This window comes from Amblyomma mixtum, chromosome 4, assembly GCF_055824585.1.
Source record: "Amblyomma mixtum isolate Tamu chromosome 4, ASM5582458v1, whole genome shotgun sequence".
Classification (NCBI taxonomy): domain Eukaryota; kingdom Metazoa; phylum Arthropoda; class Arachnida; order Ixodida; family Ixodidae; genus Amblyomma; species Amblyomma mixtum.
In genome coordinates, this window is record NC_143015.1 from 128,348,701 (window position 1) to 128,371,552 (window position 22,852).

Below are 22,852 nucleotides of genomic sequence, written 5' to 3' on the forward strand. Positions count from 1 at the left end.
TTTTACAGGCTTCCGTTAGCTCCAGTTGGAGCACGAAATATACGCTACTGCTTCCAGCAGTGGAAACACAATGTGTATGAATGGTCCTCAACCTACTCAATGCTCCGGCTTTCTTTCTGCTTCGTCGTACTGAAATGCTAGAAAACAAAGTGCCGCTCTAATCGCTTTAAACTGAGTGAATTATTTCTGCGCGCACGAAAAAGTGGTGAAGGAAGTTAGGTATCACTTTAGCCGCCAAGCCCTGGTTATGTATTTTGCTCCTTCGAAATATCTCCAGTAAAACATTTCAACGCATAAATGTAACCAGAAAGAAATACTGAACTACCGACATCGATATGTGATGTAATCATGATGCGGTGGCGTTGGTGGGACCACTTGGGGACGGCAATTGCGGGTCAGGTGCATGGGAATTTTAAATAAAATTTTTCAAAACTATTTTCTGATTTTACAGTGTACCTAGTGCTCGTCCCTTTGTAAACAAAAAAAAATCTGAGTGCACCCTGAGCACAGTCTTTAAGAATCAAATGTCATTTCGGGTCTATTGTATTATTATAGCACTTCAATATGTGCATTAAAGCACTTTAATATGCCGTGCTCTGGCCCAGCAGCCCGTATGCAAAGTCATTTCGAATCTGGTGTCTTGAAAAACGTCAAGATAAACGAGTGTTGTGTAACTGGACGTAGCTCCCGCTAGGTCTTTGCACTCAGTGAGCTACATTTTGTCGCGACAGTCGCTCAAACTAGACAGGCTAGACAAGCTAGACACCTGTACCTGAACGGCCGTTTACAAAGCGAATGATAAATGAACCGTGCTACACAGCAGATGGCCCGCTGCCTAAGCCCCCAGCCGGCTCTTGCGTCTGCTAGGCCCAACCATACTCGCAAATATGTTGTTCGTCTATAGAGTCGGCAGTTTCGTTGTTCAAATCACTTTACCTTCTCAAGCGCCTCGCGGTAAGCGGGAGCGACTCCTTGAACATGCTTGCTGTGGAAGGCTACATTCATGCTGTCAACCATGCGTGCAAACACGTTTTCTGCCTTGAGCTTCTCAACCAACTCGACCACGGCTTCCACGGTGCCGGACACAGTCACCGACTCCGCAGCGTTGTGGCACGCTGGGACGACGCCGTCTGGACAGCGGCGAGCAGCCTCTTCCCATGTCAGCCCTGAAAAACATGTCCTTTTAAAGCTTTCAGCGCAATTCGTTGCTCAGAATATCACACCCGCGTGGACAAAATACTGATGACATACACCAGTAATCATTACTTATCAGATGTACAGTCTTTGTCAAAAGTAACCAGGCTCCATGGTTTGCTTCTCATTTGTATAACAGAGCCTTCACGGCTTCCCTAAAGATCAAAAAGTTCTTTGAAGGTGAGAACAGGGGCTCTTCTTACCATACAGAGATTTAGAGCTTGAGGGCTGGCATAATAGCTTTAATATACGACGGAGAAGAAAAACGTGCAGCCTGGTTACTTTCGACAAAGACTGTACTATTTTTGTACGCAGCTGTTTAAGCCAACCTGCCGTAGTGGCTCAGTGGCTAAGGCTCTCGGCTTCCGAGCCCAAGACCACGGGGTCCAATCCTGGTTCTAAATCAGCGGAGGTCAAATGTAGAACTTCCTTAGTGTTCTGAGGTTTCAGTGCACGTTAACGTATGGTCCAGGTGGTTCGAAATTATTCGGAGCCCTCCAATAAAGTGTCCCTTCGACGGAACTCGCCGTTTTGCGACACTGCGTGGAATATAGTATAAAAGCTAATTAGGCTACCAGTCATTCACAAGAAATTGAAGGGCATAAACCAACTCCATACAATGACGAGGAGAAGCAAGGTGTATTTTTCACATTTTTTGGCCTCCAGTTTGTCCTCGTTAAAAATAGAAGCTACACATTCTTCACACCGACAAGTACATCTGTAGTGCAAATTTTCTTCTTAAATGATCTCTTCTTGTTGTATACTTGTGTAATTGCATTTTTTCGCTTACATTCTTAAGGAATGCCTGTGCAGCGTTAAGGGCTACTAAAGTAAATAAATAACCTGCCGCGGTGGTCAGTAGTTACGGAGCTCGGCTTCTGGCCTGAAAGACGCGGGTTCGATACCGGCCGTGGCGGTCGCATTTTGATGGAGGCGAAGAGATGGAGGCCCGTGCGTGCCTTTAGTGCACGTTAAAGTACCCGAGGTGGTCGAAATTTCCGGAGCCCTTCACTACGGCGTCCCTCATAGCCTGAGTCGCTTTCGGATGCTAAATCCCAATAAACCAAAAAACGAACCTAAGTAAACAAATAAGTAATATTTGAAAATAGAAGGGACAGCCGACTTTTCTTAGCCTCGGGCGCCCTTGTTTCTTTTTACTGATCCCTCTTTTAATCATCTACTAGGTTTCTGTCTCATCAACGTCTAACTCACCTTCCAGGTCCTTCGAGGTTTTTTCAATTTTACTCCGATTCCAATTTCTATCCAGTGGCAACCTTTGCTTTCAAGGAGTGCATCTCTGACTCAACCTGTGCTCAAGTGCACCGTCAATTCGCGAGAAAAATTTCATTCCTTGGAATACATGTTCGCCATATTGCCTCTGCTCCTTCGCTCGATTCACCAACTTGTAGCTCTCAGAGACCACTGCCGAAGCGGCAACATTGCCGGTTGGCGGTGCTCTCAGGGGATAAAGAGGTCCTCGAGAGTGAGAGGTAAGTGCCTCCTCTCCCTGCGCAGCCTCGGTTTCAGGGAGGACACTCTGTGGGCTACAAACTTATAGCAGAAACTGTGTGTTCTCCTCTCTTGAACCAGCGCAGCACTCACCGACAGCGGCCATGGCTCCAGGTGCCACATTTCCAACGTCGACACAGCGGCCTCTCCAATATGCACACAGCATGGACTGGTCAGCCGTTAAGGAGCCATCGGCGTAGGCGCAGCCAAGTTCTCCGAGCGAGTGACCCACCATGCCATCAGGCTGAATGCCGACGGCTTGAAGCATGTCTACTAACGCCACCTTTGCACAAAGTAGAAAAAAAAGAGATATGAAGTCTCCTTTGCCTGCTCAAAGAACTCGCCCACAAGAGACGGAAAAGAACTAGCGCTTGCACTTCAAAGCAGTGTGATTAATTCGTACGATTAATAAGCATGTTTTCTTTATCCTTCTTCCAGAAATGCGTTTTATAGATATTCTCCCTTCCCTTCCTCCCCCTCTTCCTCCTCATGACACCCATAGAGCTATCCTGAGACACCTCTGTGTTTGGAAACACCTCCTATCGACCTTTGTTTTTGATATGCCATTTTTTTAATTCCTCCTTTAGTTTGTTTGTTTGGTTGTCATTCGCACATTACACCGTTCTAGAAAGATGCCCTCATGGAAGAGAGTTGCCAAAAGCTGCGCCACCGTGTCAAACAACTTTCAGTTCCAAAGGGACAAATCTATGTTCGCACAAAAAGCAAAATGAATATCCTCTCCGGGGTAATGATGACGCCTAAATTGCTATTACAAGAAAGGTTGCGTAAATAACAGCACGAGCCACAAAAGTTTTTCCTCAAAATTTACCTGTTTACCATGGAATTCCAGAAAAGTAGGCCTTTGGCGTGATACCTAACAACTGTACTAAGCGTTCTCTTCAGTACAAGATTCAGAAAAAATACTTGTATATTAAACTCAAAAATTTCTTTTGGGATCAACTCACTTACAAGCTGCAATTTTTAGTTGCGTCCCGCCATGGTGAGCACTTTGCTCACAATGCGGGGGGCAGGTTGTGATGACGTCACCAGGTGACTTGAAATAGGTGACCCAATTAGGTGACAGGTGGGCCACCTAGGTTGTGGCTTCTTTGGGGACTTTTTTGCTCACGCCACCGCCGTGACGATGACCGCGACCACGCCGGCTTTTCCGATGACCGTAACCTTTAACGCAATTGCGTTCGAACATTCTCCATTGCTTCCACCGTTTCAGTTACCGTCGGCTTGCTTGCTATGTAAATAATAAACCTCTCATTTTCCTCCTCATATCTAGTAAGGTGTTAAGAGACTTTTTATTATCCTAGTAGACTAGGAGTCCAACTTTAGTCAATTTTGTCGCGAAAATGGCTCGCGGGGCGTTAATTAAGCACAACAGAATTGTAATAATGACGATTTATTACGAGACTATTTCGCACTAAGAATCTGTACATTCAACAGATTGCTGCCAAATATGTTCTGTTTCTATAATATTGTTACCTTTACGTTTTATATATGAATCAGAATGGGCGCACCTGGATAGCTGTAATAGATGCGAGCGTCGTAGCTATGCTCTTGCCGACTTCATTACCGTTGGTCACTAGCTCAATCAGGTCGATGCTGAACTGCTTAAGGAGCTCTTGAGACTTGCAGATAGATCGGGCGAACACGTCGAACTGCATCATCTGCCGCGCCATCCCTTTCCACTGGCAGCCCATGCCGGTGAAGGCGAACCACAGGGGGCGCTTCTCGAGCGGCGCCTGTTCGACGACCTTGACAGCTTCACTCCCGGTGCCGTTCACAGGCACCAGAGCGAAGCCCCGGTACGGGAACTGCTTCACGCTGGGCTGCCCAATTCGGTTTAGGAGGGCGTATCCAGAGTCCGGGTACGGGCCGTCGGCCGCCATTCGGTCCAGCTTGTTCTGCAGTGGCGGAAGTTATACAAGAGATAGTAAAGCACAGAGCGCGGCTCCACTGTGGTGTTGGGCGCATCATGAGATGATCGAAGAATTCTCCGGAAACACGACACCTCTCTTCATGCTGTAGTTAGTGCAGAGGCTTGTGAAATTCTAGCGCTGTGCGCCTTTAACTTACTGCTTTTTTTTATAAAGGCGGACAAACGCTGGCTTCCGAATGCACCATCCGAAGACGCAGACTCTCATTGTTATAGGAAAGGGTAAAGTGACCTCTTCATCGAGTGCGCGCAGTGCGAGAGATTTCTAATTTTCTAGCCATACGGACATCTCAAGCAAGAAAATATTCTAATCTTTCTTGTTACAAAATGAGTGCCCTGAAAGCAGCACGCGCTCTCAGTATGGCTCTCCGCCACACCCATCTCTCTGCACTTAACATGAAGCTTTTTATAGGAGTGCTTGGGCATTCCTGCACTCGTAACACTGGATTTCGTCTGGCCATAATAAAGGTCTTCCTTTCTCTGTAGACAAACTTAAACTTTGCTTTTTCACGCTGATCCTCGTTTCAATGAGCATTTTGCCCTTGTAGCCATTACAGTAGGCGTTACGTTCAAGATGAGGTTTCAGGCTATCACCCGCACTATGTGTTTTACAATCTATCTTAGCAATGGAATGGTATGGTATGGCGGCGCACGCTACGCTACCTGAGCCCGGTTTCTTACATACTCCTGGCCGTCTAGAAGCAGATTGATCACCATTCAATCAGCTTTATTTGAGCAGGATGTGTTGCTGGGCAAGTTGGTTTGACAATGTGAACATTGTAGCGCTGGCAGACGAGGAACGAAGGAAGGACGGGACACACAGGACGCTGTGTGTCTATTTGACTCCGCCTGTAGATTACTGCCGCGTGCCAAAAATCCTCAAAATGAGTTTTTCAAGCACTTCCGTCCCTTCACAAACATACTGCCACGAATTTTTGTCCTGTTTATTCGTTCACGCTCACCTGGATTTATCATTCTGTTTGTGACGCGAGATGTGGCCAGGCTTATCCAGATTCGTCACGGTCATGCGCAACTGCTTCTAGGTTTTTTTCCTGATTTTCATAGTTGCTTTTTGTTTCATATCTCGAAAGTTCCTTGCCAGCTTTAAGCGCGGCCAAGACTGGAGGCATTGCGGTCGACGAGCGCCGAGCACGCTAGTTGCTAAGCGGGCATCTTATTTTCATTCCTTGTTAATATAATAGAACTTTTTTAATGGGTCGTCATCAGTAACGTTCATTGCTTTTTCTCTCGCGTTGCACTGGAAAGCTTTTACGTATACGGTGTAATGTTCCCAGATGTAGTGCTCCAATTTTTCGTCTAGACAGAAGCCCACATTAAATGAGACCAATAGCCCAGTTCAACGATAAGATTTTTCATCTATGTGCTGACAGTCTGTCCTAATTTGAATAATGTGTTTAATTATGCGTATGAGGGAAGTCAGATCTTTAAAGTTTCTTTTAGCTCCACAAAACTAAAAAAAGAAGTAAGAATAATTTGATCGCATGTAGTGCACCGACAAGAACTGTGGGTAATTTGTGAAATTCCGCTTCAAGTGATTGGTCTGCTGGAATATTTCACTGCTCTGCGGTCCTCTAGAACCGTTTTGAGAGAAGCAGTGAATCCCATTCGGTATTCCTGACTAATGAACTCACCGCCAACGATTCCTCGCTTCTTCCAGACATAAGGACGAGTCGCGGGAGTTCAAGCTTTTCACGTGGAGCGCTGTCCACATGAGGTCCCGGGTTCGACTCCAGGATAACGTGTGCGCTTGATCCACCAAAGCCTAAAGAATTCAGGCCCACCATGCCGCCACTGAAGGTTGTAGGTTTGGTCACAATTTCGACGCTACCGTCGTGCAGCGAGGGAATGTCGGGATTCGGTTCTTCGAAGTGCAAATTGGCCGCGATGATGCCGGTTTCCATGGCTAAGATCACTTTGGCAATAGAGGTAATACCTGCGAAGAGATGACGATATGCAGGCAGCTGTCAGGCTGAAAGCACTGTCGGTGCATGCGATAGAGAAAAGAAATTATAAACATCGCATTAATTATAGGAAATACGCCAACTATGAAAGTGCGCATTAAATCTGAAGCCGTACAAAATATTTTGCGCCCCCTTATCGACATTAACGGCTGAGTGAGCAACCATTGTGACGCCTACGAGAAAATTGAGACGGATGTATGACATATGCAAAATATTTGCCTACGCAAAAAGTGTTAGAGAGGAAGATTTGCTAGAACACATTATTTCTGAGGTATCAAGTTGGAACACATTTATACGAAAAACAAGGCAACGTGGCCATGAAAAATGTACTGCTTTGCCGCCGTTTTAACTGCTGAAACGACCACGGGGCTATCTAAAGCTATCAGACAGGTTACGCTTGGCCGTAGAAAAAGTTGAGGGTCTGCAGTGGGTCGATCTTTCGAATATGCCCTTCGCGCAGAATCCTTTAGAGAATTTGAAAAGTGAATTCTTTGGTTAAAGTGTAAAAAAAAAAATGGAAGAAAATGACGCTAGACCATCTTCGTGTCTTCTGCTTTGTCCTTGGTGTTCATCTAAAGCGGTCGGCGATATGAATTCGTGCTGCACTGATTCACTTGCCCGAGGCAACTTCGTTGTGTCCCGCGTTGCTCTTGACAGCTCCAATCTTGAGAGGCTGCTGACGCCCGTGCTGGCAGTATATATTAGTGATGGCTTCCATCTCCTCCTGGTCTCCCGCCTTTGTCCCTGTTCCGTGAGCCTCGAGATAGTCCAATTTACACGGATCCACCTTGGCTTCGCTGTATATATCCCGGAGAAGCTCTTCTTGTGCCTTCCCCGAGGGATAGGTGATTCCTGAAACATCGTAGAAGACGCATATTACGAGCCTTTTACGTAATGAAACCGACGTAGGTTTCTCATATTCTTGACTTAAACGCACAGTTCGTGTCGCCTTTGGATACAGAACTTGGGTTAGGCAAGATACCATAACAAAAGCGGTAGCACTAAATTCTTGCAAAGTTATACGAGTAGATATGTCTACTGCTCAGATCTTCCCGCACTTCTCATAGAAATATTTTTTTTATTTATTTGGTTTGGTTTATGAGGGTTTAACGTCCCATATCAATTCAGGCTATGAGGGACGCCGTAGTAAAGAGCTCTGGAAATTTCGACCACCTGGGGTTCTTTAACGTGCACTGACATCGCTCAGTACACGAGCCTCTAGAATTTCGTCTCCATCGAAATTCGACCGCCGCGGCCGGGATTGAAGCCGCGTCTTTTGGACCAGCAGCCGAGCGCAATTTGAGGTAGCTTGTAGGTTCCTCTACGAAGAATTGAGCTAAAGGAGTTATATGGCGAGAAATGAATAGAAGTGCAAGCATTGCTCAGCAACAACAAAAAGAACTAGGTAGGAAACAAAAATGTTGCTTTCTAGAACATAGTGTACGTCCAGGGGCTCACCATTGACGATCAATAATGGAGAGGATCGTGTCAAGAAGATTATTAAGAAGTGGAATGGTATCAGACAATGTCGATGAATTGAAAGCATGTGGTTTGGCGAAAATACGTTTGAAGCTGCACTGAATATGAAGCCGTCTGCACTTTCGCGAGGCATGTTTAAGGAGAGGGGATACTGGTTGTCGGAAGCGACACCTAAAGGGCCAATATTCTGACTCCTGGGAAAAGCCCTTACTGTTAAATATCACTGAAGACCTCAAGTCAGTGATAAAAGGTGCGGTTGTCATCATTGAGCATTAATGGGACAAAAGTTGACAGTCGGCATGAATTTTAAAAAATCGTAATTAGCGCAAAAGCAGCCTCTAAAGCGTTCTGGTGCAATTGAGCCTTAGCGTCTTTGAATTGGGATTCCTCTTATTAAACTGTGAAGAGTGCCCTGGTATTCCGTTAATATAGATTTCTCATCGCCGTTCCTCTTCAACGTTGTACGGGAACAATTTCGCTTATTATACAACTCACTGTAGACTAAAAGGCAAGGTTGTCGGGGCTGAACAACTTATACATGCATATGTAGCTACATGCATCAATGCCAACAGCATATATTTAACATGTACACGTTTTCGTTCTAGCATTTAGGTATGAAGATGGTGGGTGTTTTCTTTTTCAATCAAAGGCGCCGCTCTGGTGAAGGCACAATTATTAACAGATTTGTTTTTTTTTGTTATGCATCGAATAAAACGTTCAAGACTAGCACTCGGTTGATAACTTTTGTGTAGTGACATTACCTTGAATTTTGTTGCCGTCAGCGCTGGCCTTGGCATGAATCACCTTGGCGTAAATACGACGTGCGTCTGAGACCCGTTGTATAAAAAACGCACCCACAGTTTCACTTCTGACGAAACCGTTACCTGCGCACAAAAAGTGATCATCTGCACACTCTGTCTCGCTTCCACATACTTTCGCTCGAGTAAGCTTGCGCTTGAGTTCGTTTGCGAAAGCTGGTACCCTAAGCGAGAACTTTGCTTTTAGAAAGTACACTACTTTACCGCTACCAAAGCGATGCAAGGATCCAATTCTTGGGGTGGCAACTCATTGCAATCATCTGGGCCACTTGTAGAATTCTGAGCTAGTGGACTCAGAGTCCCCTTCAATTATTTTCGCTTGCCAATAATCCCCTCTTTTTACTATCTACACAATATGTACTATATTACATGTTGTAAAACTTATGTCCCACTATGCCCCATGCAAAAACCTAAAAGTTAGACTGTGCAGTGAGATTATGTTGAGGGTGCGTAGTGGAAAACAGCACATCATAGCTGGAGCACAAAACTATGCAAAAATAAAAGCCTAGTGATAAAGTTAGAAGTGTAGGCGGCATACTTACAGCGTGAATCAAAGGCCTTGCACTTTCCATCTGGAGAAAGCATGCCTAGCTTCATGAAACCCAGAGCTGTAGTTGGCTTCAAGCTTATCATGCTTCCGCAAACAATTGCCGCTTCGCACTGTCCGCAATGAAGCGCCAGTATGGCCTGGTTGAGGGCCGTTATCGTGGAGGAGCATGCCGTGTCCACGGTGACACTAGGACCTAAGATCGAGGCACGGTGCCACTATAAATTTCTTGGTGTTTAAAATTCGCTGCCCACATCTGAATTACGTAAAGCGTCTGCGCATAGTGTAATCAAGCGATAAGTGCAGCCAGTGAGGTTAGGTAACAGTTGTTAGCAGCTGAAGCGCTGTTTTGACTCATTTTGTTTATTTGAGAAAAAATAATTTTTTCCTCTTCAATGCTTTAACCCTTGGAAAAGCAGTAGTTCGACAGGCCAAGTGAACCAGCTTCTAGTGCGAAATAAGATAATATTAAGTGCTAGTTTGTTCATTGTGAAATAAATGAGACAAAAACTCGTGCCAATAAATAGGGCCATATAACGCAAACATGAGACATGTCTGCAGCTGAACACGCAAAGACAACCTCCAAGGGCTTGTTCTTGGCGCATGATAGCCTTAGCTGCTTATGCGCCAATAAACCCAACACAAAACAAAACAACCTCCGAGGTATATTGAGGCCTTGTTCATTTTGTAATAAAAACAGCGCAAGGACACAGGACGAGAACGGAGAGTAGACACACACTACTCTCCGTCTACTCTCCGTTCTCGTCCTGTGTCCTTGCGCTGTTTTTATTACAAGATGCTTAACCAACTCGCCCAAACTGCCATTTTACTACTTGTTCATTTGCCTATGGACACTTGAAAAACTCATTTCATTGCCGCTCTTTTTCCTTTTTTCCCCTTTGTTCCCTTCCCAAAATGTAGGGTAGCCTACTAGGCACCGCCTGGTTAACCTCCCTGCCTTTCCGTCCATCTCTCTCTCTCCCTCTCTCTCTCTCTCTCTGTCTGTTCATTTGCCTGCTTCAATGTGCTGTTAAGTTCTGCAAGTGCATCGTGGGCCGCGCAACTAGCGAGTGCAGTCGTGACCTTAAAGCAAGTGGAAACACAAGATGCTCACCACGAAAGTCGAAGGTGTAAGACAGCCGGTTTGAGATCATGGCCCTGGAGCTGCCCAACAAGCCGTAGCCGTCGATCTTGTCCGGCTCGGAGCAGAACGCCTGCTCCGAGTCAGCCTCGGCGCATCCGGCGAACACACCAATTTTCTGACCCCTTAGCGTCCAAGGGTCGTAGCCGGCGTCGAACATGGCCTCGTAAGATGTCTCAAGCAAGAGACGCATCTGAGGATCCATTACGTGAGCCTGCCTGGGGTGCACGTTGAAAAAGTGGGCGTCGAAGAGCGACAGGTCACGGATTGTGCCAAGGCGCTCCGGTAGACCCAGGTAGCCTACGATCGCCGAAAAAAAGCAGTGAGAATTTCAAGCGCAAATAAAAATTCCTGAGGGCACATTGTGACAGGATTTGTTTCTTTTCGAATATTTTACCCTCCTTCCAGTGGCAGTCAACGCCAGTGATGTACGGGTTTATACCTAACGGACAATGCTTGTCGTCGGCGTAAAGTAAGAAATGTGGGATTTCCGAAGAGAAAGTAGCTGGAAGAGCGCATTGGCAAAAGCTATCCTGCTAATATGGCCCCCACTTTATTGTAACTTTTAGTGCTGTTTAGGTTCTACAAGAGAACCCCGAATCACCGAAAATTTCTGCCTCCGTCCGTGTGATAGAAGCCTAACATAACCGGTTCCCGGTGCCGATTAGTACCAGCTTCCTGGGGGTTAATCGCAAGAGATAATTTCTCTTTGTTCCTCTTACCCCAAGAGATGGCGGTTAGTTTTCCCAATTTAAGTCAAATGAAAGAAATCACTTCATTGTTCTTTTTTAACTCACGGCAGAATTGGAGTCGTTCTTGCGTTTCCTTCTCTTTGAATAGGCTTTAAGGATCTGGCATCGAACCATTACATCGGGGTCGACTGCAGAGCAGGTACCTAGGTTAGTTGAAACCAAGAACTTTTTTTTTCTCATTTATTTACACTAAACTCATCTTTTAGTGCGGCAGCTGATAAGTCTGGGCAATCTATTCTGTGCCGTGTGTGTTGCACATACCTCGAGGCCAGCGAGCCTCATCGGCTGTGATGAAGTCGAAACCCGCGTAGAGCTTTTCCTTGAACTCGGCCAGACCATCCGCTTGGGGGAACCGAGCCGAGAACCCAGTGATTACAATGTCCTCGTTTTTCATGGCCTCCTGCAGTGGGGCAGACTGCCAAAATAGAAAAAAAAACTGTTTCAGTGTTGCCTAACAGTTTCACGACATTGGAAACATGTGACGTAAGATTTTTTTCCTAACAGCGAAACATGGCGACGAGCAAGATAATGGCGCCAATCTCCCAAAACGTCGCAGGGAATGTCAAGGGTGCTACTCTGAGATGAATAAAGCTACTGTCATCGGAAGGGGAAAGTCACGGCTAGAAAAGGAAATTTTAGAAGCGGCATGCTGGCGCAGACTTGGACTAGACACCGGTTTTCATGAGCCTTCTGTGGTTCTTCTAGATAAGGTGACTCGATTGTTTACGAGATAGGTACGCGCTTTTTTCTTTGTGTTTTTTGCTTTTGTTCTTTTTAGTTTTCAAGGACATTTTGCCAGATGTCTGCCACGGACGTTCGCCTTACTTTGTTGTGATACAGTATGCGCAGGCGCACACTTTTGCTGCACCAGGTTCTTTTCAATAAACCCCGGTTGCTAGTTTCTGCTCGTCCTGTCCACTTCTATTCCCACGTACTGTTCCAACCACTGTTCCTTGTCCCTTTTAACATGTCTGACCAACTGGACTAGAACTTCGCCGTGCTGAGCAAGAGTAACAGCAGCCACGACTTGTTAATCATCCCATAACCAAACCATGAATAACGAATGAGTTTACCTGATTTGTAATTCGTGGCAGTCCGGCAAGGAAAGTTGCCTAGAGGGACTACGTAAGTGAGAGTTGTAGGTGGACAGTGCACACCACCACATAGCACAAGTCGATCATTACTGGACTGATGCCGTTATAACAGCTTAGTGTTAGTAATTGTTCGACAGCTGCATTATGGTAAAACCTCCTTCATATTTGCGACCCATAGTGTTAAAAACGTCACCACCAGGTACAATGTCAGAGCAATGAAAGATGGTTTATGGTCTATAGGATTTAACGTCCAAAAGCAACTAAGGCTATGAGCGACGCCGTAGTGGAGGGCTCCGGAAATTTCGACCACCTGGGGTTCTTTAACGTGCACTGACATCGCACAGCACACGGGCCTCTAGAATTTCTCCTCCAAAGAAATTCAACCGCTGCGGCCTGGATCGAACCCGCGTCTTTCGGGTCAGCAGCCGAGTACCATAACCACTAAGCCACCGCGGCGGCCGAGCAATGAAATAATTGGTTTCCTAAAATAAAGTAACTACGAAACTGTTCTTCGTCATCACTACATCGAGTCAGGACCACACATACGATATTTGTTGCGACTGAAAGAAGAATGAAAAGAAAAGTGCATGGTCCTGTCCACTGGCTGGAGCTAAGCCGCAATCACGGCCACGTGCGGTCAGTAGGCGAGATGTGACGTGGCCTCCGCGATCGGCTCCGGAAGCGGCGACCTGATCGCGGAGGCCACGGATCTGGAAGAAAGACAAAGAAGAGACGCGCGTCGCAACTGCATCTGTCGAAGCGACGACGACGGCTTTAGCAAAAGGCACTCCCAAACGCAAGGAGCTCTTGCCACACTGGCAATCGAGAGTCCCTAGAACCAAGCCTCGTAGGCCAAGAAGCCACCATGTATTTACCGTAAAATATCATCCTCCTAAATTTAGGCATCAGATTTATGCCGTCATGGCCAATGCACAGCTCATAAAAATACAATAGATTTTCCGCATTTTTAACGAACATAAAAGAGATTGCTCACCGCACAAAAGCCTCAGTAAAATTGTTGTAGTGCTGTGCCATACTAGGATTAATATGGAATTTAGAGGTTTAGGAGTCTACCCTCCTGAAGCGGCACTTACACAATGGTAGTTGCGCAACAGTGGGATGCTATTTAGATCTCTTCTGTCACTTTTTTCGGCGGATTTTAATACATGGTGTGGTTATGGATGGGTTTATGCAAAAGATCCATGCTATTTTATGGATGCTTTGAATAAAAATCAACTAAGAAGTTTCATGCATGAATCATGCCTTTTCAGAAAGAATTGTATCAGAACCACACCACGTACGTTTCAAGGAATTTAAGGCTCATATTATTTCCAGTAAAGTATATCATGTGAAGCCAGTGTATTCTTGGGTTCTAAGCGCTACTGGTGACGTCACCCTTGGCGTCATTAGGAAACTGCTGTTGTTAGATGGTCCGCTGCAGCTCGCTGTAGGAATGGCACTCTGCTAAATCGATTATGCCGGTTTACGCAATCTAGAGCGCCGCTTAAATGACAGGAGTAATCGAGAGAACCTGGCAGAAATCACGTGAGCATCATTATTCCTTCATGTGCTGTAGTTAATCTAATAAACAGATGAACTCAGTGCAAGTATCTAATATAACTTAGAGATGATTTCAGAGCGTTGGTTGCAAAATAAAAGTTCGTTTCTTGTTCGATACTATTTAAGTGACTCTGAATATAGAAAATCTGAAAGTTATAAAAGTACATTCAACAATTTCTTTTTCAGTTCAGCAAATGTGAACATCAGTATACTGCAGCTTCCGTACAAATTACGCTATTTTAATTTTTGTCGCAGCTGAGAGGCGTTAGTCTTGAAACACTACCTCTCGTGGCAGTATCCTTGGTTCAACATGTGGTACGGGCGACCCACGAAATACTGGTGATTTCAAGCGTTTCAAAAACCTTTTCTCTTAAAGTTTATGATTCCCATGATTATAAAACCTGTGTTTTTTTGTCCTTCTCAGTTTTGTAACAGCTATACTAACATACTTTTGTCAAATCTTCATTGAAAAGTGCGGCCGCTAATGTGGGCACGAAGATATTTTGCAAAGAAAAATGAGATTCTATACATATTTTAGGTTGATACTGAACATCTGACATTTCACAAAAGCAAAGGACCGAAAATGTTTGAAATATTCATTATAAATCCGGACAGCATGGTCTGGCACAGGGATAATAAATACACGTGTTCATTTCACCCAGCCACGTTGATAGATCGCGATACTGGAACATGGATTTCTTATGGAGGGCTTTGCGTATATATGCGCTTAGCAGATTAGAGAGTCCAGAGTGCGCATTAACAGAACGCTTACGAGGAGGTAGCATTAGCTCAGGCATCCAATTTTTAATTTTCCGCTGTCGCTTTCACTCGTTCAGCGTGGAAACATGCCTGACTCCTTCGAAGCGGCCGGCGCCCGCCTCATCCGTATATGCTATCGTTAAACAGAACAAATTAACAAAAGGAATGTCACTGAAAGCGCAATAACTTGTGATTACCCTCGGCAGTTTTAACGGACACTTTGACATCACAGCCTCGATGCTGTTCTTCGTAGCAACCATGTTGCTAACAAATTGTACTGGGGACGCAAAAAAAAAACGTTGTTAAAGGGATGAGAACTCCACGATAAGCATAAAGAAATTACTCTGTCGAATAAGAGGTTCATGCCTCACCATCACACTTGGGTAGCTTGTGTAGTACTCTGTAGTGGTGATTCACAATGCCCGTCGCAGTGATTACATGCGTATCAAAGGCGAGGATGAAGCGTGCAGCAGGGACTGGTCCGGATAGCGGAGCTCTCTACTTTCGTGGTCCGGCACTACGGAAAAGTACACCTGTCGGCAGTCCTCAACGTACGTTTGCTCCGAACAGGGCTTGCGAATTGACTGCTGTCGCACCGTCGCTGTACCCGATATCCGTTCGTGCGGCATTCCAGTACTCTGCTGCTTGTTTTTTCGTAACTGGTTTTTACTTTGAGGCAACGGGATCAGTTACCCTCGTTCATCCGCAAATAAAAACGCGTGCGCCGCACGAGCTTTTCGCCCTCGGTAAACACAATTCAATCACGTGCTTCGCTGTACTTTTTCATCTACGCTGACACCTACGGACTCTTGAATAAAAGTACTGTCAACTGCAGGGCAAAGGCCTCTCCCATGTCTCTCCAATAAACCCTGTCCTTTGCCAGCTGCGGCCACCGTATCCCGGCAAACTTCTTAATCTCATCCGTCCTCCCAACTTTCTGCCATCCCTTGATGAGCTTGATTTTTCTTGAAATCCGCTCCGTTATCCTAAAGGACCAATGGTTATCTTGCCTTCGCATTACATGCACTGTCCAAGCCCTTTTCTTTATCTTTATTTCGACTAGGATGTCATTAACCCGCGTTTGCTCCCTCACCCACTCTGCCCGCTATCCTGTCCTTAGCGTTACACCTACCATTTTTCTGTCCACAGCTCGCTGCGTTGTACTTAGCCTAAGCTGAACCTTTTTCGTTAACCTCCACGTTTCTGCCCCATAAGTGAGTAGTGGTATACTTTATGTATACTTTTCTCTTGAGGGATATTGGCAAACTGCTATTCATGATCTGAGAGGACCTGACATATGCGCTGCACCCCATTCTTATCCTCCTAGATATTTCCCTCTCATGATAAGGATCAGCGGCCACTACCTGCCCTGAGTAGACGTTTTCTCTTACTACTTCCAATACCTCGCTACCAATTTTCTGACTGCTGTTCCCTTGCTAGACTGTCGAATATTAATTTGGTTTTCTGCATGTTGATCTTTAGCCTCATCATTCTGCTCTGCCTGTCTAACTCATTCATCATGCTTTGCAATTCATGTCCTGAGTGACTTAGCAAGGCAATGCCATCAGCGAATGACAGATTACATAGGTATTCTTCATTAACTTTTATCCCCAACTGTTCCCAATTCAGGCCCCGGAATACCTCCTATAAACGGGCGGTGAATAGCAATTGCAAGATCGCGTTTCCCTTAACCAGTTTCCTTACTGAAATTTTATTGCTCACTTTATGGAGGACTATGGTAGCTGTACAGTCGTTATAGATATCTTCCAATATTTTCACATTACACTCTTCTACACCCTTATTCCGCAATGCTTGAATGACAAAGGACGTTTCTAAAGAGCCAAATGCTTTCTCGTAATTAATGAAAGCTACGTATAGGGGTTGATTCTGCGCATTTCTCTATCAACTGACTGATAGCGTGAGTACGGTATATTGTCGAGTATCCTTTACGAAAGCCTGCCTGATCATTTGGTTGATTGACGTCTATGATTGTCCTGGATCTATTAGGTAATCGCGACAATAAGCTGATCGGTCTATAATTCTTCAAGTCCTTGACGTCTTCTCTCTTATGAATTAAGATAATGTTAGCGTTCTTCCAAGCTTCTGGTACGCTCGAGGTCACAGGGCATTGCGTATACAGGGTGGCTAGTTTTTCTTGTACAATCTCTCCTCCGTCCTTCAACAAATCTGCTATTACCTGATCCTCACCAGCGTCTTTCCCCCGTTGCATTTCTCATAAGGCTTTCTTTACTTCCTCCTTCATTACTGGCGGGATGTACGCTCTGCGCTACTGTCTCTCATTAACGGTCTGATTGCATTGCCTACTGTATACATGTGGGTAGAACTCCTTGGCTATTTTAACTATCTTATCCATATTGCTAATGACACTGCCCTCGTTGTCTCTTATGCATACATGTGGTTTTTGCTTATGCCTAGTTTCCTCTTCATCGCTTTTAGGCTACCTCCGTTCTTTAGAGCATGCTCGATTCTCCCTATATTAAACTTCCTTATGTCGGCTACCTTGCACTTATTTATTAACTTTGCTAGCTGTGCTAGTTCTATTCTTTCTGTGGAGTTAGACGCCCTCATGCTTTGGTATTTCTTAATCAGATCTTTTGTCTCCTGAGATAGCTTGCCGGGATCCTGTCGAATCATCCTACCGCCTGCTTCTACAGCGCATTCCGTACCGATAGCTCAGAGATTACCGTTCATTGTGTCAACATTGCGGTCCTCTTCCTCAGTTTAAGCGGAAAATGTGTTCTGCAGCGAAATCCTGAATTCCTCTACTTTCCCTCTTACCTCTAACTGGTTAATGGCCTTCCGCATCACTAGTTTCCTCCATTCCCTCTTCAAATCTGAGCTAATATGAGACCTTTCCATTCTGTGGTCGCTACAACGGGCCTTTCCGAGGACCTTCACATCCTCTACGATGCCAGGGTAAGCACACAATAAGAAGTCTATTTCATTTTTAGTCTCACCATTGGGGCTTTTCCACGCCAACTCCTTGTTTGCTCGTTAATGAAAGAAGGTATTCATGATCCGTAAATTATTTCTGTCTGCGAACTCCACTAATAACTGTAACCTGCTATTCCTAGAACCTATGCCACAATCACCTACCGCCTGGTCTCCAGCCTCCTTCTTGCCTACCCTCGCACTGAAGTCGCCCATCAGTACAGTGTACTGTGATTTTACTTTTGTCATTGCCGGTTCCACGTATTCTTAGAAGCTTTCAACGATCTGGTCATCATGGCTTGATGTAGGCGCGTAGGCCTGCACCACCTTCAGCTTGTACCTTTTATTAAGCCTAATTACAATAGCTGCCACCTTCTGGTTAATACTATAAAACTTTTGTATGTTTCCAGCTATATCCTGAGAATCCCACACCTAGTTCTCGTCTTTCTGCTTTCTGCTTTCTGCTTTCTGCACAATACGTGCACGCCCTTTAGTATTGTATACGCCTCAGCTGTCCTCCTAACCTGACTAAGCCCTATGACATCCCATTTAATACCTGCAAATACCTTCAACAGCACTGAGCTAGCCTTACTGGATAAGGTTCTAGCCTTATTAAGCGTTGCCAGGTTCAGTTTCCAATGGCGGCTTGACCGGCACCCTCCTCTGCGTCACAGGTCTGACAGCCGCAGCCGCTAGGGACTGAGGGCCAAGGGTTAATTGGTTTGTTCATAGAAGGCTGCGGCCAAGTACTGCACCAGGGTGGCCAAATCATGTTCTCGTGAGGGAGTGCGCTGTCTATTCTGGTCACTGAGATCAGGCCGCACCCAGGCCTGGTTATGCAATTCCATCAGCACGTGGGGTTTCTTCATTTTTTTTTTAAAGCCCGGTGGAGAATTCCACGGCACCGGAATTCGAACCCCGGTCTTTTTGCTCGCGAGGCGGGTGCTCTACTTCTACGCCGTCGCTGTCAATAAATAAGGATAATAAATAAATAAAATAAATAAAATAAAATAGATAAGCAACAATAACTAAACCATATCACTCTGTAACCGGGGACTCAGCAACAGCTGGAGCAGTATTTTCATTTAGTTATATACTGACGTACAGAATTAACCAATGACATTGTTACCAGTTTTAGTACTCTTATCAGGTTTCCATGCATGCTAGTCTACATCGTGCTTACATCCAGTCCTCTTTTCAGGCGTGCGGCGCAACCGCCACTGGCTTTTCCTCGGGTGACACGTTTGTCAGCAACCGCTTAAGGGTCAGACCCTTAAGATCTGACTCCAGACCCTATCAGTACATAGCCTAATAAAAGTTTACCACCACCACCGCAGGTCAGCTCTGCGCCGCTCCGCCGCTCGTTCCTGCTCTCCCTTCTTCTTCTATGGTAACCACCGTTAGGATGGTTACTGGTAACCACAGGAGCCGTACGGTTGCGCATCCTCGCTCTCCCATGCCCTCTTACTTCCAGAGTAACCACCCTCCGTCTGGTTTCCGTGGGGACTTCGCTCCGGTGGCGCAGTCTTACGCTCTAGCCACACACTTCTGCTTCCATGGTAACCTACACAGCGGGTGGTTATCAATGCAACCGCACCTCCAGTTCCGCATTCTTACGCTGTCGTCATGCCTTCCTCCTTGCAAGCTAGAAAACCTCCGCGTGGTTGCCGAGGCAGAACCAAGAGGTTGCACATTTCTCCGCTCTCAGCACACTCTCGTCCTTTCGCGGTAACCACCCCCTGGATGCTTCAGGCGGTAACGACCTGAGCGTACGCATTCCCACCACCCGCCGCGGTTGCTCAGCGGTAGGGGTGGGGCGCTCGGCTACTGAGCTAGAGTACCCGGGTTCGAACCAAGTTGTGACGGTCGGGTTTCGGTGGAGGCGAAACGCGAAAGGCATGTCAGAAGGAATGTCAGTGCACGTTAGATAACCGGGTAGTCGAAATTATTTTGAAGACGTAGACCATGCTGCCGCCATGAACCCACACTGTGCCGCTGCCGTATGAACTGCTACTTCCATCACACCACCGTTATCGACACTCTCCCTCTATCACTGTTCCCGTTAATGATCACGCCATTCAAAAGTTCTCTCAAATTCGGGTACTTGGCGTTTTCATCCACGCCAAGCGGTGAACACACACTCTCCAAACCCTTCGCATGGCGGTTGATCACACTCTCCGCCGCATAGGGGGTGTGTCCAACAAGCACAGAGGTCTGAGTGAGCCGGAACTTCCTCTTGTCCAGGCCTTTGTCTTTAGCAGGCTCACGTACTCACTGCCCTACCTTCACCTCTCCCGGAAGGAAACCGACGCCGTGGACGTTCGTTTCCGTCGTGTCTATAAATACGCTCGCATACTAACACACGCCGCCGGTTTTTCATGCAGTGGGACTAGTAATGCTTTCGCAATAAAAAATTGGAGGGCTAGATTTACCGATAACATAAAGAACGTTAGGGGAATTATTGCCCGCGTCTCGCTTCTGCTGCGCCCTCGCCTTTCGGGCGTTTGGCTTCAGCACAGCGTTGCCGCATCCCCGGCTCTGCCTGGCGCTTCGTTCGCATAAGTTCAGTGTCCCTGGCATTCGCTGTGGGATCACGCTGTCGAGCTTGACGCTTTGCTGTTGCGTAACGTTCATGTTCCGCAGGATTCTGACAACATTGTCGTTTTCGCTCAGCAGCCGCGGCACAATTCTTGTGTGCTGGTGTCAGATCGTAATTGGCTCTAACTCCAAGACACGTCCGGACGCACCGAAGAGAGGAAGACTGGCAAGACTGCGCGCTCTTCGCGGGCTGCTTCGTTGCGAGTGGTCCTGAGTGGCTACGAGTGGTGACGTTTTGTGACGTCATATATGATAATGTGCATGATGTAGCACTCTGCAATTTGGGAATTTTCGCCTTGTTAGTGTGCTAGCACCAGGTGGGTCGTTAGCCAAAAAGCCATTATGTGATTCGCTGATGGCATTGCCTTGCTAAGTCACTCAGGAGATGAACGGCAAGGCATGATCAATGGGCTAGACAGGCAGAACAGAAGGGTGGGTCTAAAAATTAACATGCAGAAAGCCAAAGTAATGTTCAATAGTCTCGCAAGGCAACAGCAGTTCGTAATTATTAGCGATGTTCTGGAAGTGGTGAGGGAATACGTCTGCTTAGGGCAGGTAGTGACAGCTGATCCGGATGATAGAGGACAATAACAAGAAAAATAAGAAAGGCTGGGGTGCAAATGACAGGTTCCCTTAGATCGTGAATGGCAGTTTGCCAATATCCTTCAATAGAAAAATATACAACAGCGGTATCTTACCGGTACTCACCTATAGGGCAGAAACGTGGAGGCTAACGAAAAGGGTTAAGCTTAAGTAAAGGGCAACGCTACGAACTATGGAAAGAAAAAAAAATGATAGGTGTAACGTTAAGATCTTAAGACTTAAAGCGGGAGAGTGGATGAGGGAAAAAACGTGGATTAATGACATCCAAGTCAAAATGAAGAGGAAGAAATGGGCTTGTGCAGGGCATGTAACACGAAGACAAGATAACCCCTGGTCCTTAAGGGTAGTTAAGCGGATTCCAAGAGAAGACAGGCGCAGTACTGGGCGGCAGAAAGTTAGGGCGAATGAGATTAAGAAGTTTTCTGGGATACGGTGGCCGCAGCTGGCAAAGGACAGCATTAATTGGAGAGACACGGGAAAGGACTTTATCCTGCATTGGGCGTAGTCATGCTAGTGATGACGATGATGAATGCCTATTCTGCACAGGTGGAACTACATAATCAGCAGATCACCGCTAGGTGTAGAGGCTTCTCGGGCTGTAGCGTGTAGCTGTAGCTAAACATTTCATGACGTCGACATAATCGAATAATACGAATAGATTCTAAAGTCCAGTTAAAACAGGGAATGCAAGTGGTTAAGCAGTCAATGCTGCGGAAGTTCTTGCGGAAACAGAGCCTAAGCATGTAATTCGCTCATGCCGAAGGCATTAGCATTGGGCACGAATTTGGGTGAGTAGGAAAATAATGTTTCTCGATGAACGGCCACAAACGCATAACATAGTGGAATATAACGCGGCTAGTTGTGCTCAAGTGAACGCACTAGCACAAGTGCCACAAAAAGTAGCTGCGCCAGAAATACAAAATAATGACGATATGAAAAAGCGCGCGTCAAATGAAGGCTTCTGAAGAGATAAGAAAATATTACCTGACACCGTATTGTCCGCAATGCGGCCTAAGGGATGTCGATCAGGGGGCAATTGCAGAGAGCGATCAATCGCCTAGACAGGCGAAGAAGAAGAGTGGGTTATATTTGCCGTGTCATACGATGCCACGAGCACTACTCTATCTAGGGGCACAGACCGACAAAACCAATTGGCTGCGTCAGGCTCCCATCCCTGTGTTCGTGCAACGAGCACATGCGACAAGCTCTGTTCCATTTGACAGCGGTAAAATATGCAGCCTGCTTTAGAACTATATACTTGTTTTTGTACAGCTCCCTTAGCCGAGGTCCATTAAACATCGCCTCTGCAGATTGCCTTTCTTGTTCCAGATGGCTGTGACAGAGAAGGAAAAAGTAATTACTGTTATCTTAGCTGATTCACCGAGTGTACAGCTTGGTTAGGCTGCAAAAAAATCTGCATGCAGGTGTTGACCTCGTCATAGATGATGAGAGCCGTTGGCCTCGATACATGTGCCGAACATGCACAAACATCGGCTTTGAAATTCTATCCACAGTAGAACGAGGAATGGATGCAGAAAACAACCAATGGCTTTATATGTTTAGTTGTGAACATTCTCGTTCAAAAAGTGGCTTCCAGCCCCCTAGTAAAAAAAGCTTTCAACGCAGTAAATCATCAAATTTTGCGCTCTAAACTGTACTCGTATGGGTTTAGGGGTCTTTTTTTGTCATTAATTGAAAACTATCTTCACAATCGTTCTCAAGCAGGCATGTTTGGGCCTATCTGCAGTGACGCTTTAAGTCTGTTGTGTGGTGGCCCGCAAGGGTTCATTTTATCTCCTTTGTTGTTTAACTTATATGTGAATGATATATGTGACCATGTGAAAGCATCCACCATATTCCTTTACGCTGATGACACTTTACTAGATTCAGGCAACCCTTATTTTTCATATAGCTAA

The 22,852-nt window shown here is 45.9% G+C and overlaps 1 protein-coding gene across 2 annotated transcripts in view; it reads right to left on the minus strand.

The window, feature by feature from the left end:
- LOC149348193 (fatty acid synthase-like) overlaps positions 1-11,764 on the minus strand; it is a 59,229-nt gene extending 47,465 nt beyond the window's left edge. For both annotated transcript variants that reach the window (XM_089585765.1, XM_089585764.1), the window contains exons 1-9: positions 11,632-11,764; positions 10,592-10,918; positions 9,473-9,673; positions 8,874-8,996; positions 7,252-7,485; positions 6,304-6,605; positions 4,233-4,619; positions 2,797-2,986; positions 937-1,166 (exon numbers count right to left, since the gene is read on the minus strand). In XM_089585765.1, the coding sequence (XP_089441891.1) occupies positions 937-1,166; positions 2,797-2,986; positions 4,233-4,619; positions 6,304-6,605; positions 7,252-7,485; positions 8,874-8,996; positions 9,473-9,673; positions 10,592-10,918; positions 11,632-11,764 (2,127 nt within the window). The remainder of the gene's footprint in view (positions 1-936; positions 1,167-2,796; positions 2,987-4,232; positions 4,620-6,303; positions 6,606-7,251; positions 7,486-8,873; positions 8,997-9,472; positions 9,674-10,591; positions 10,919-11,631) is intronic.
- Positions 11,765-22,852: the final 11,088 nt, after the last annotated feature.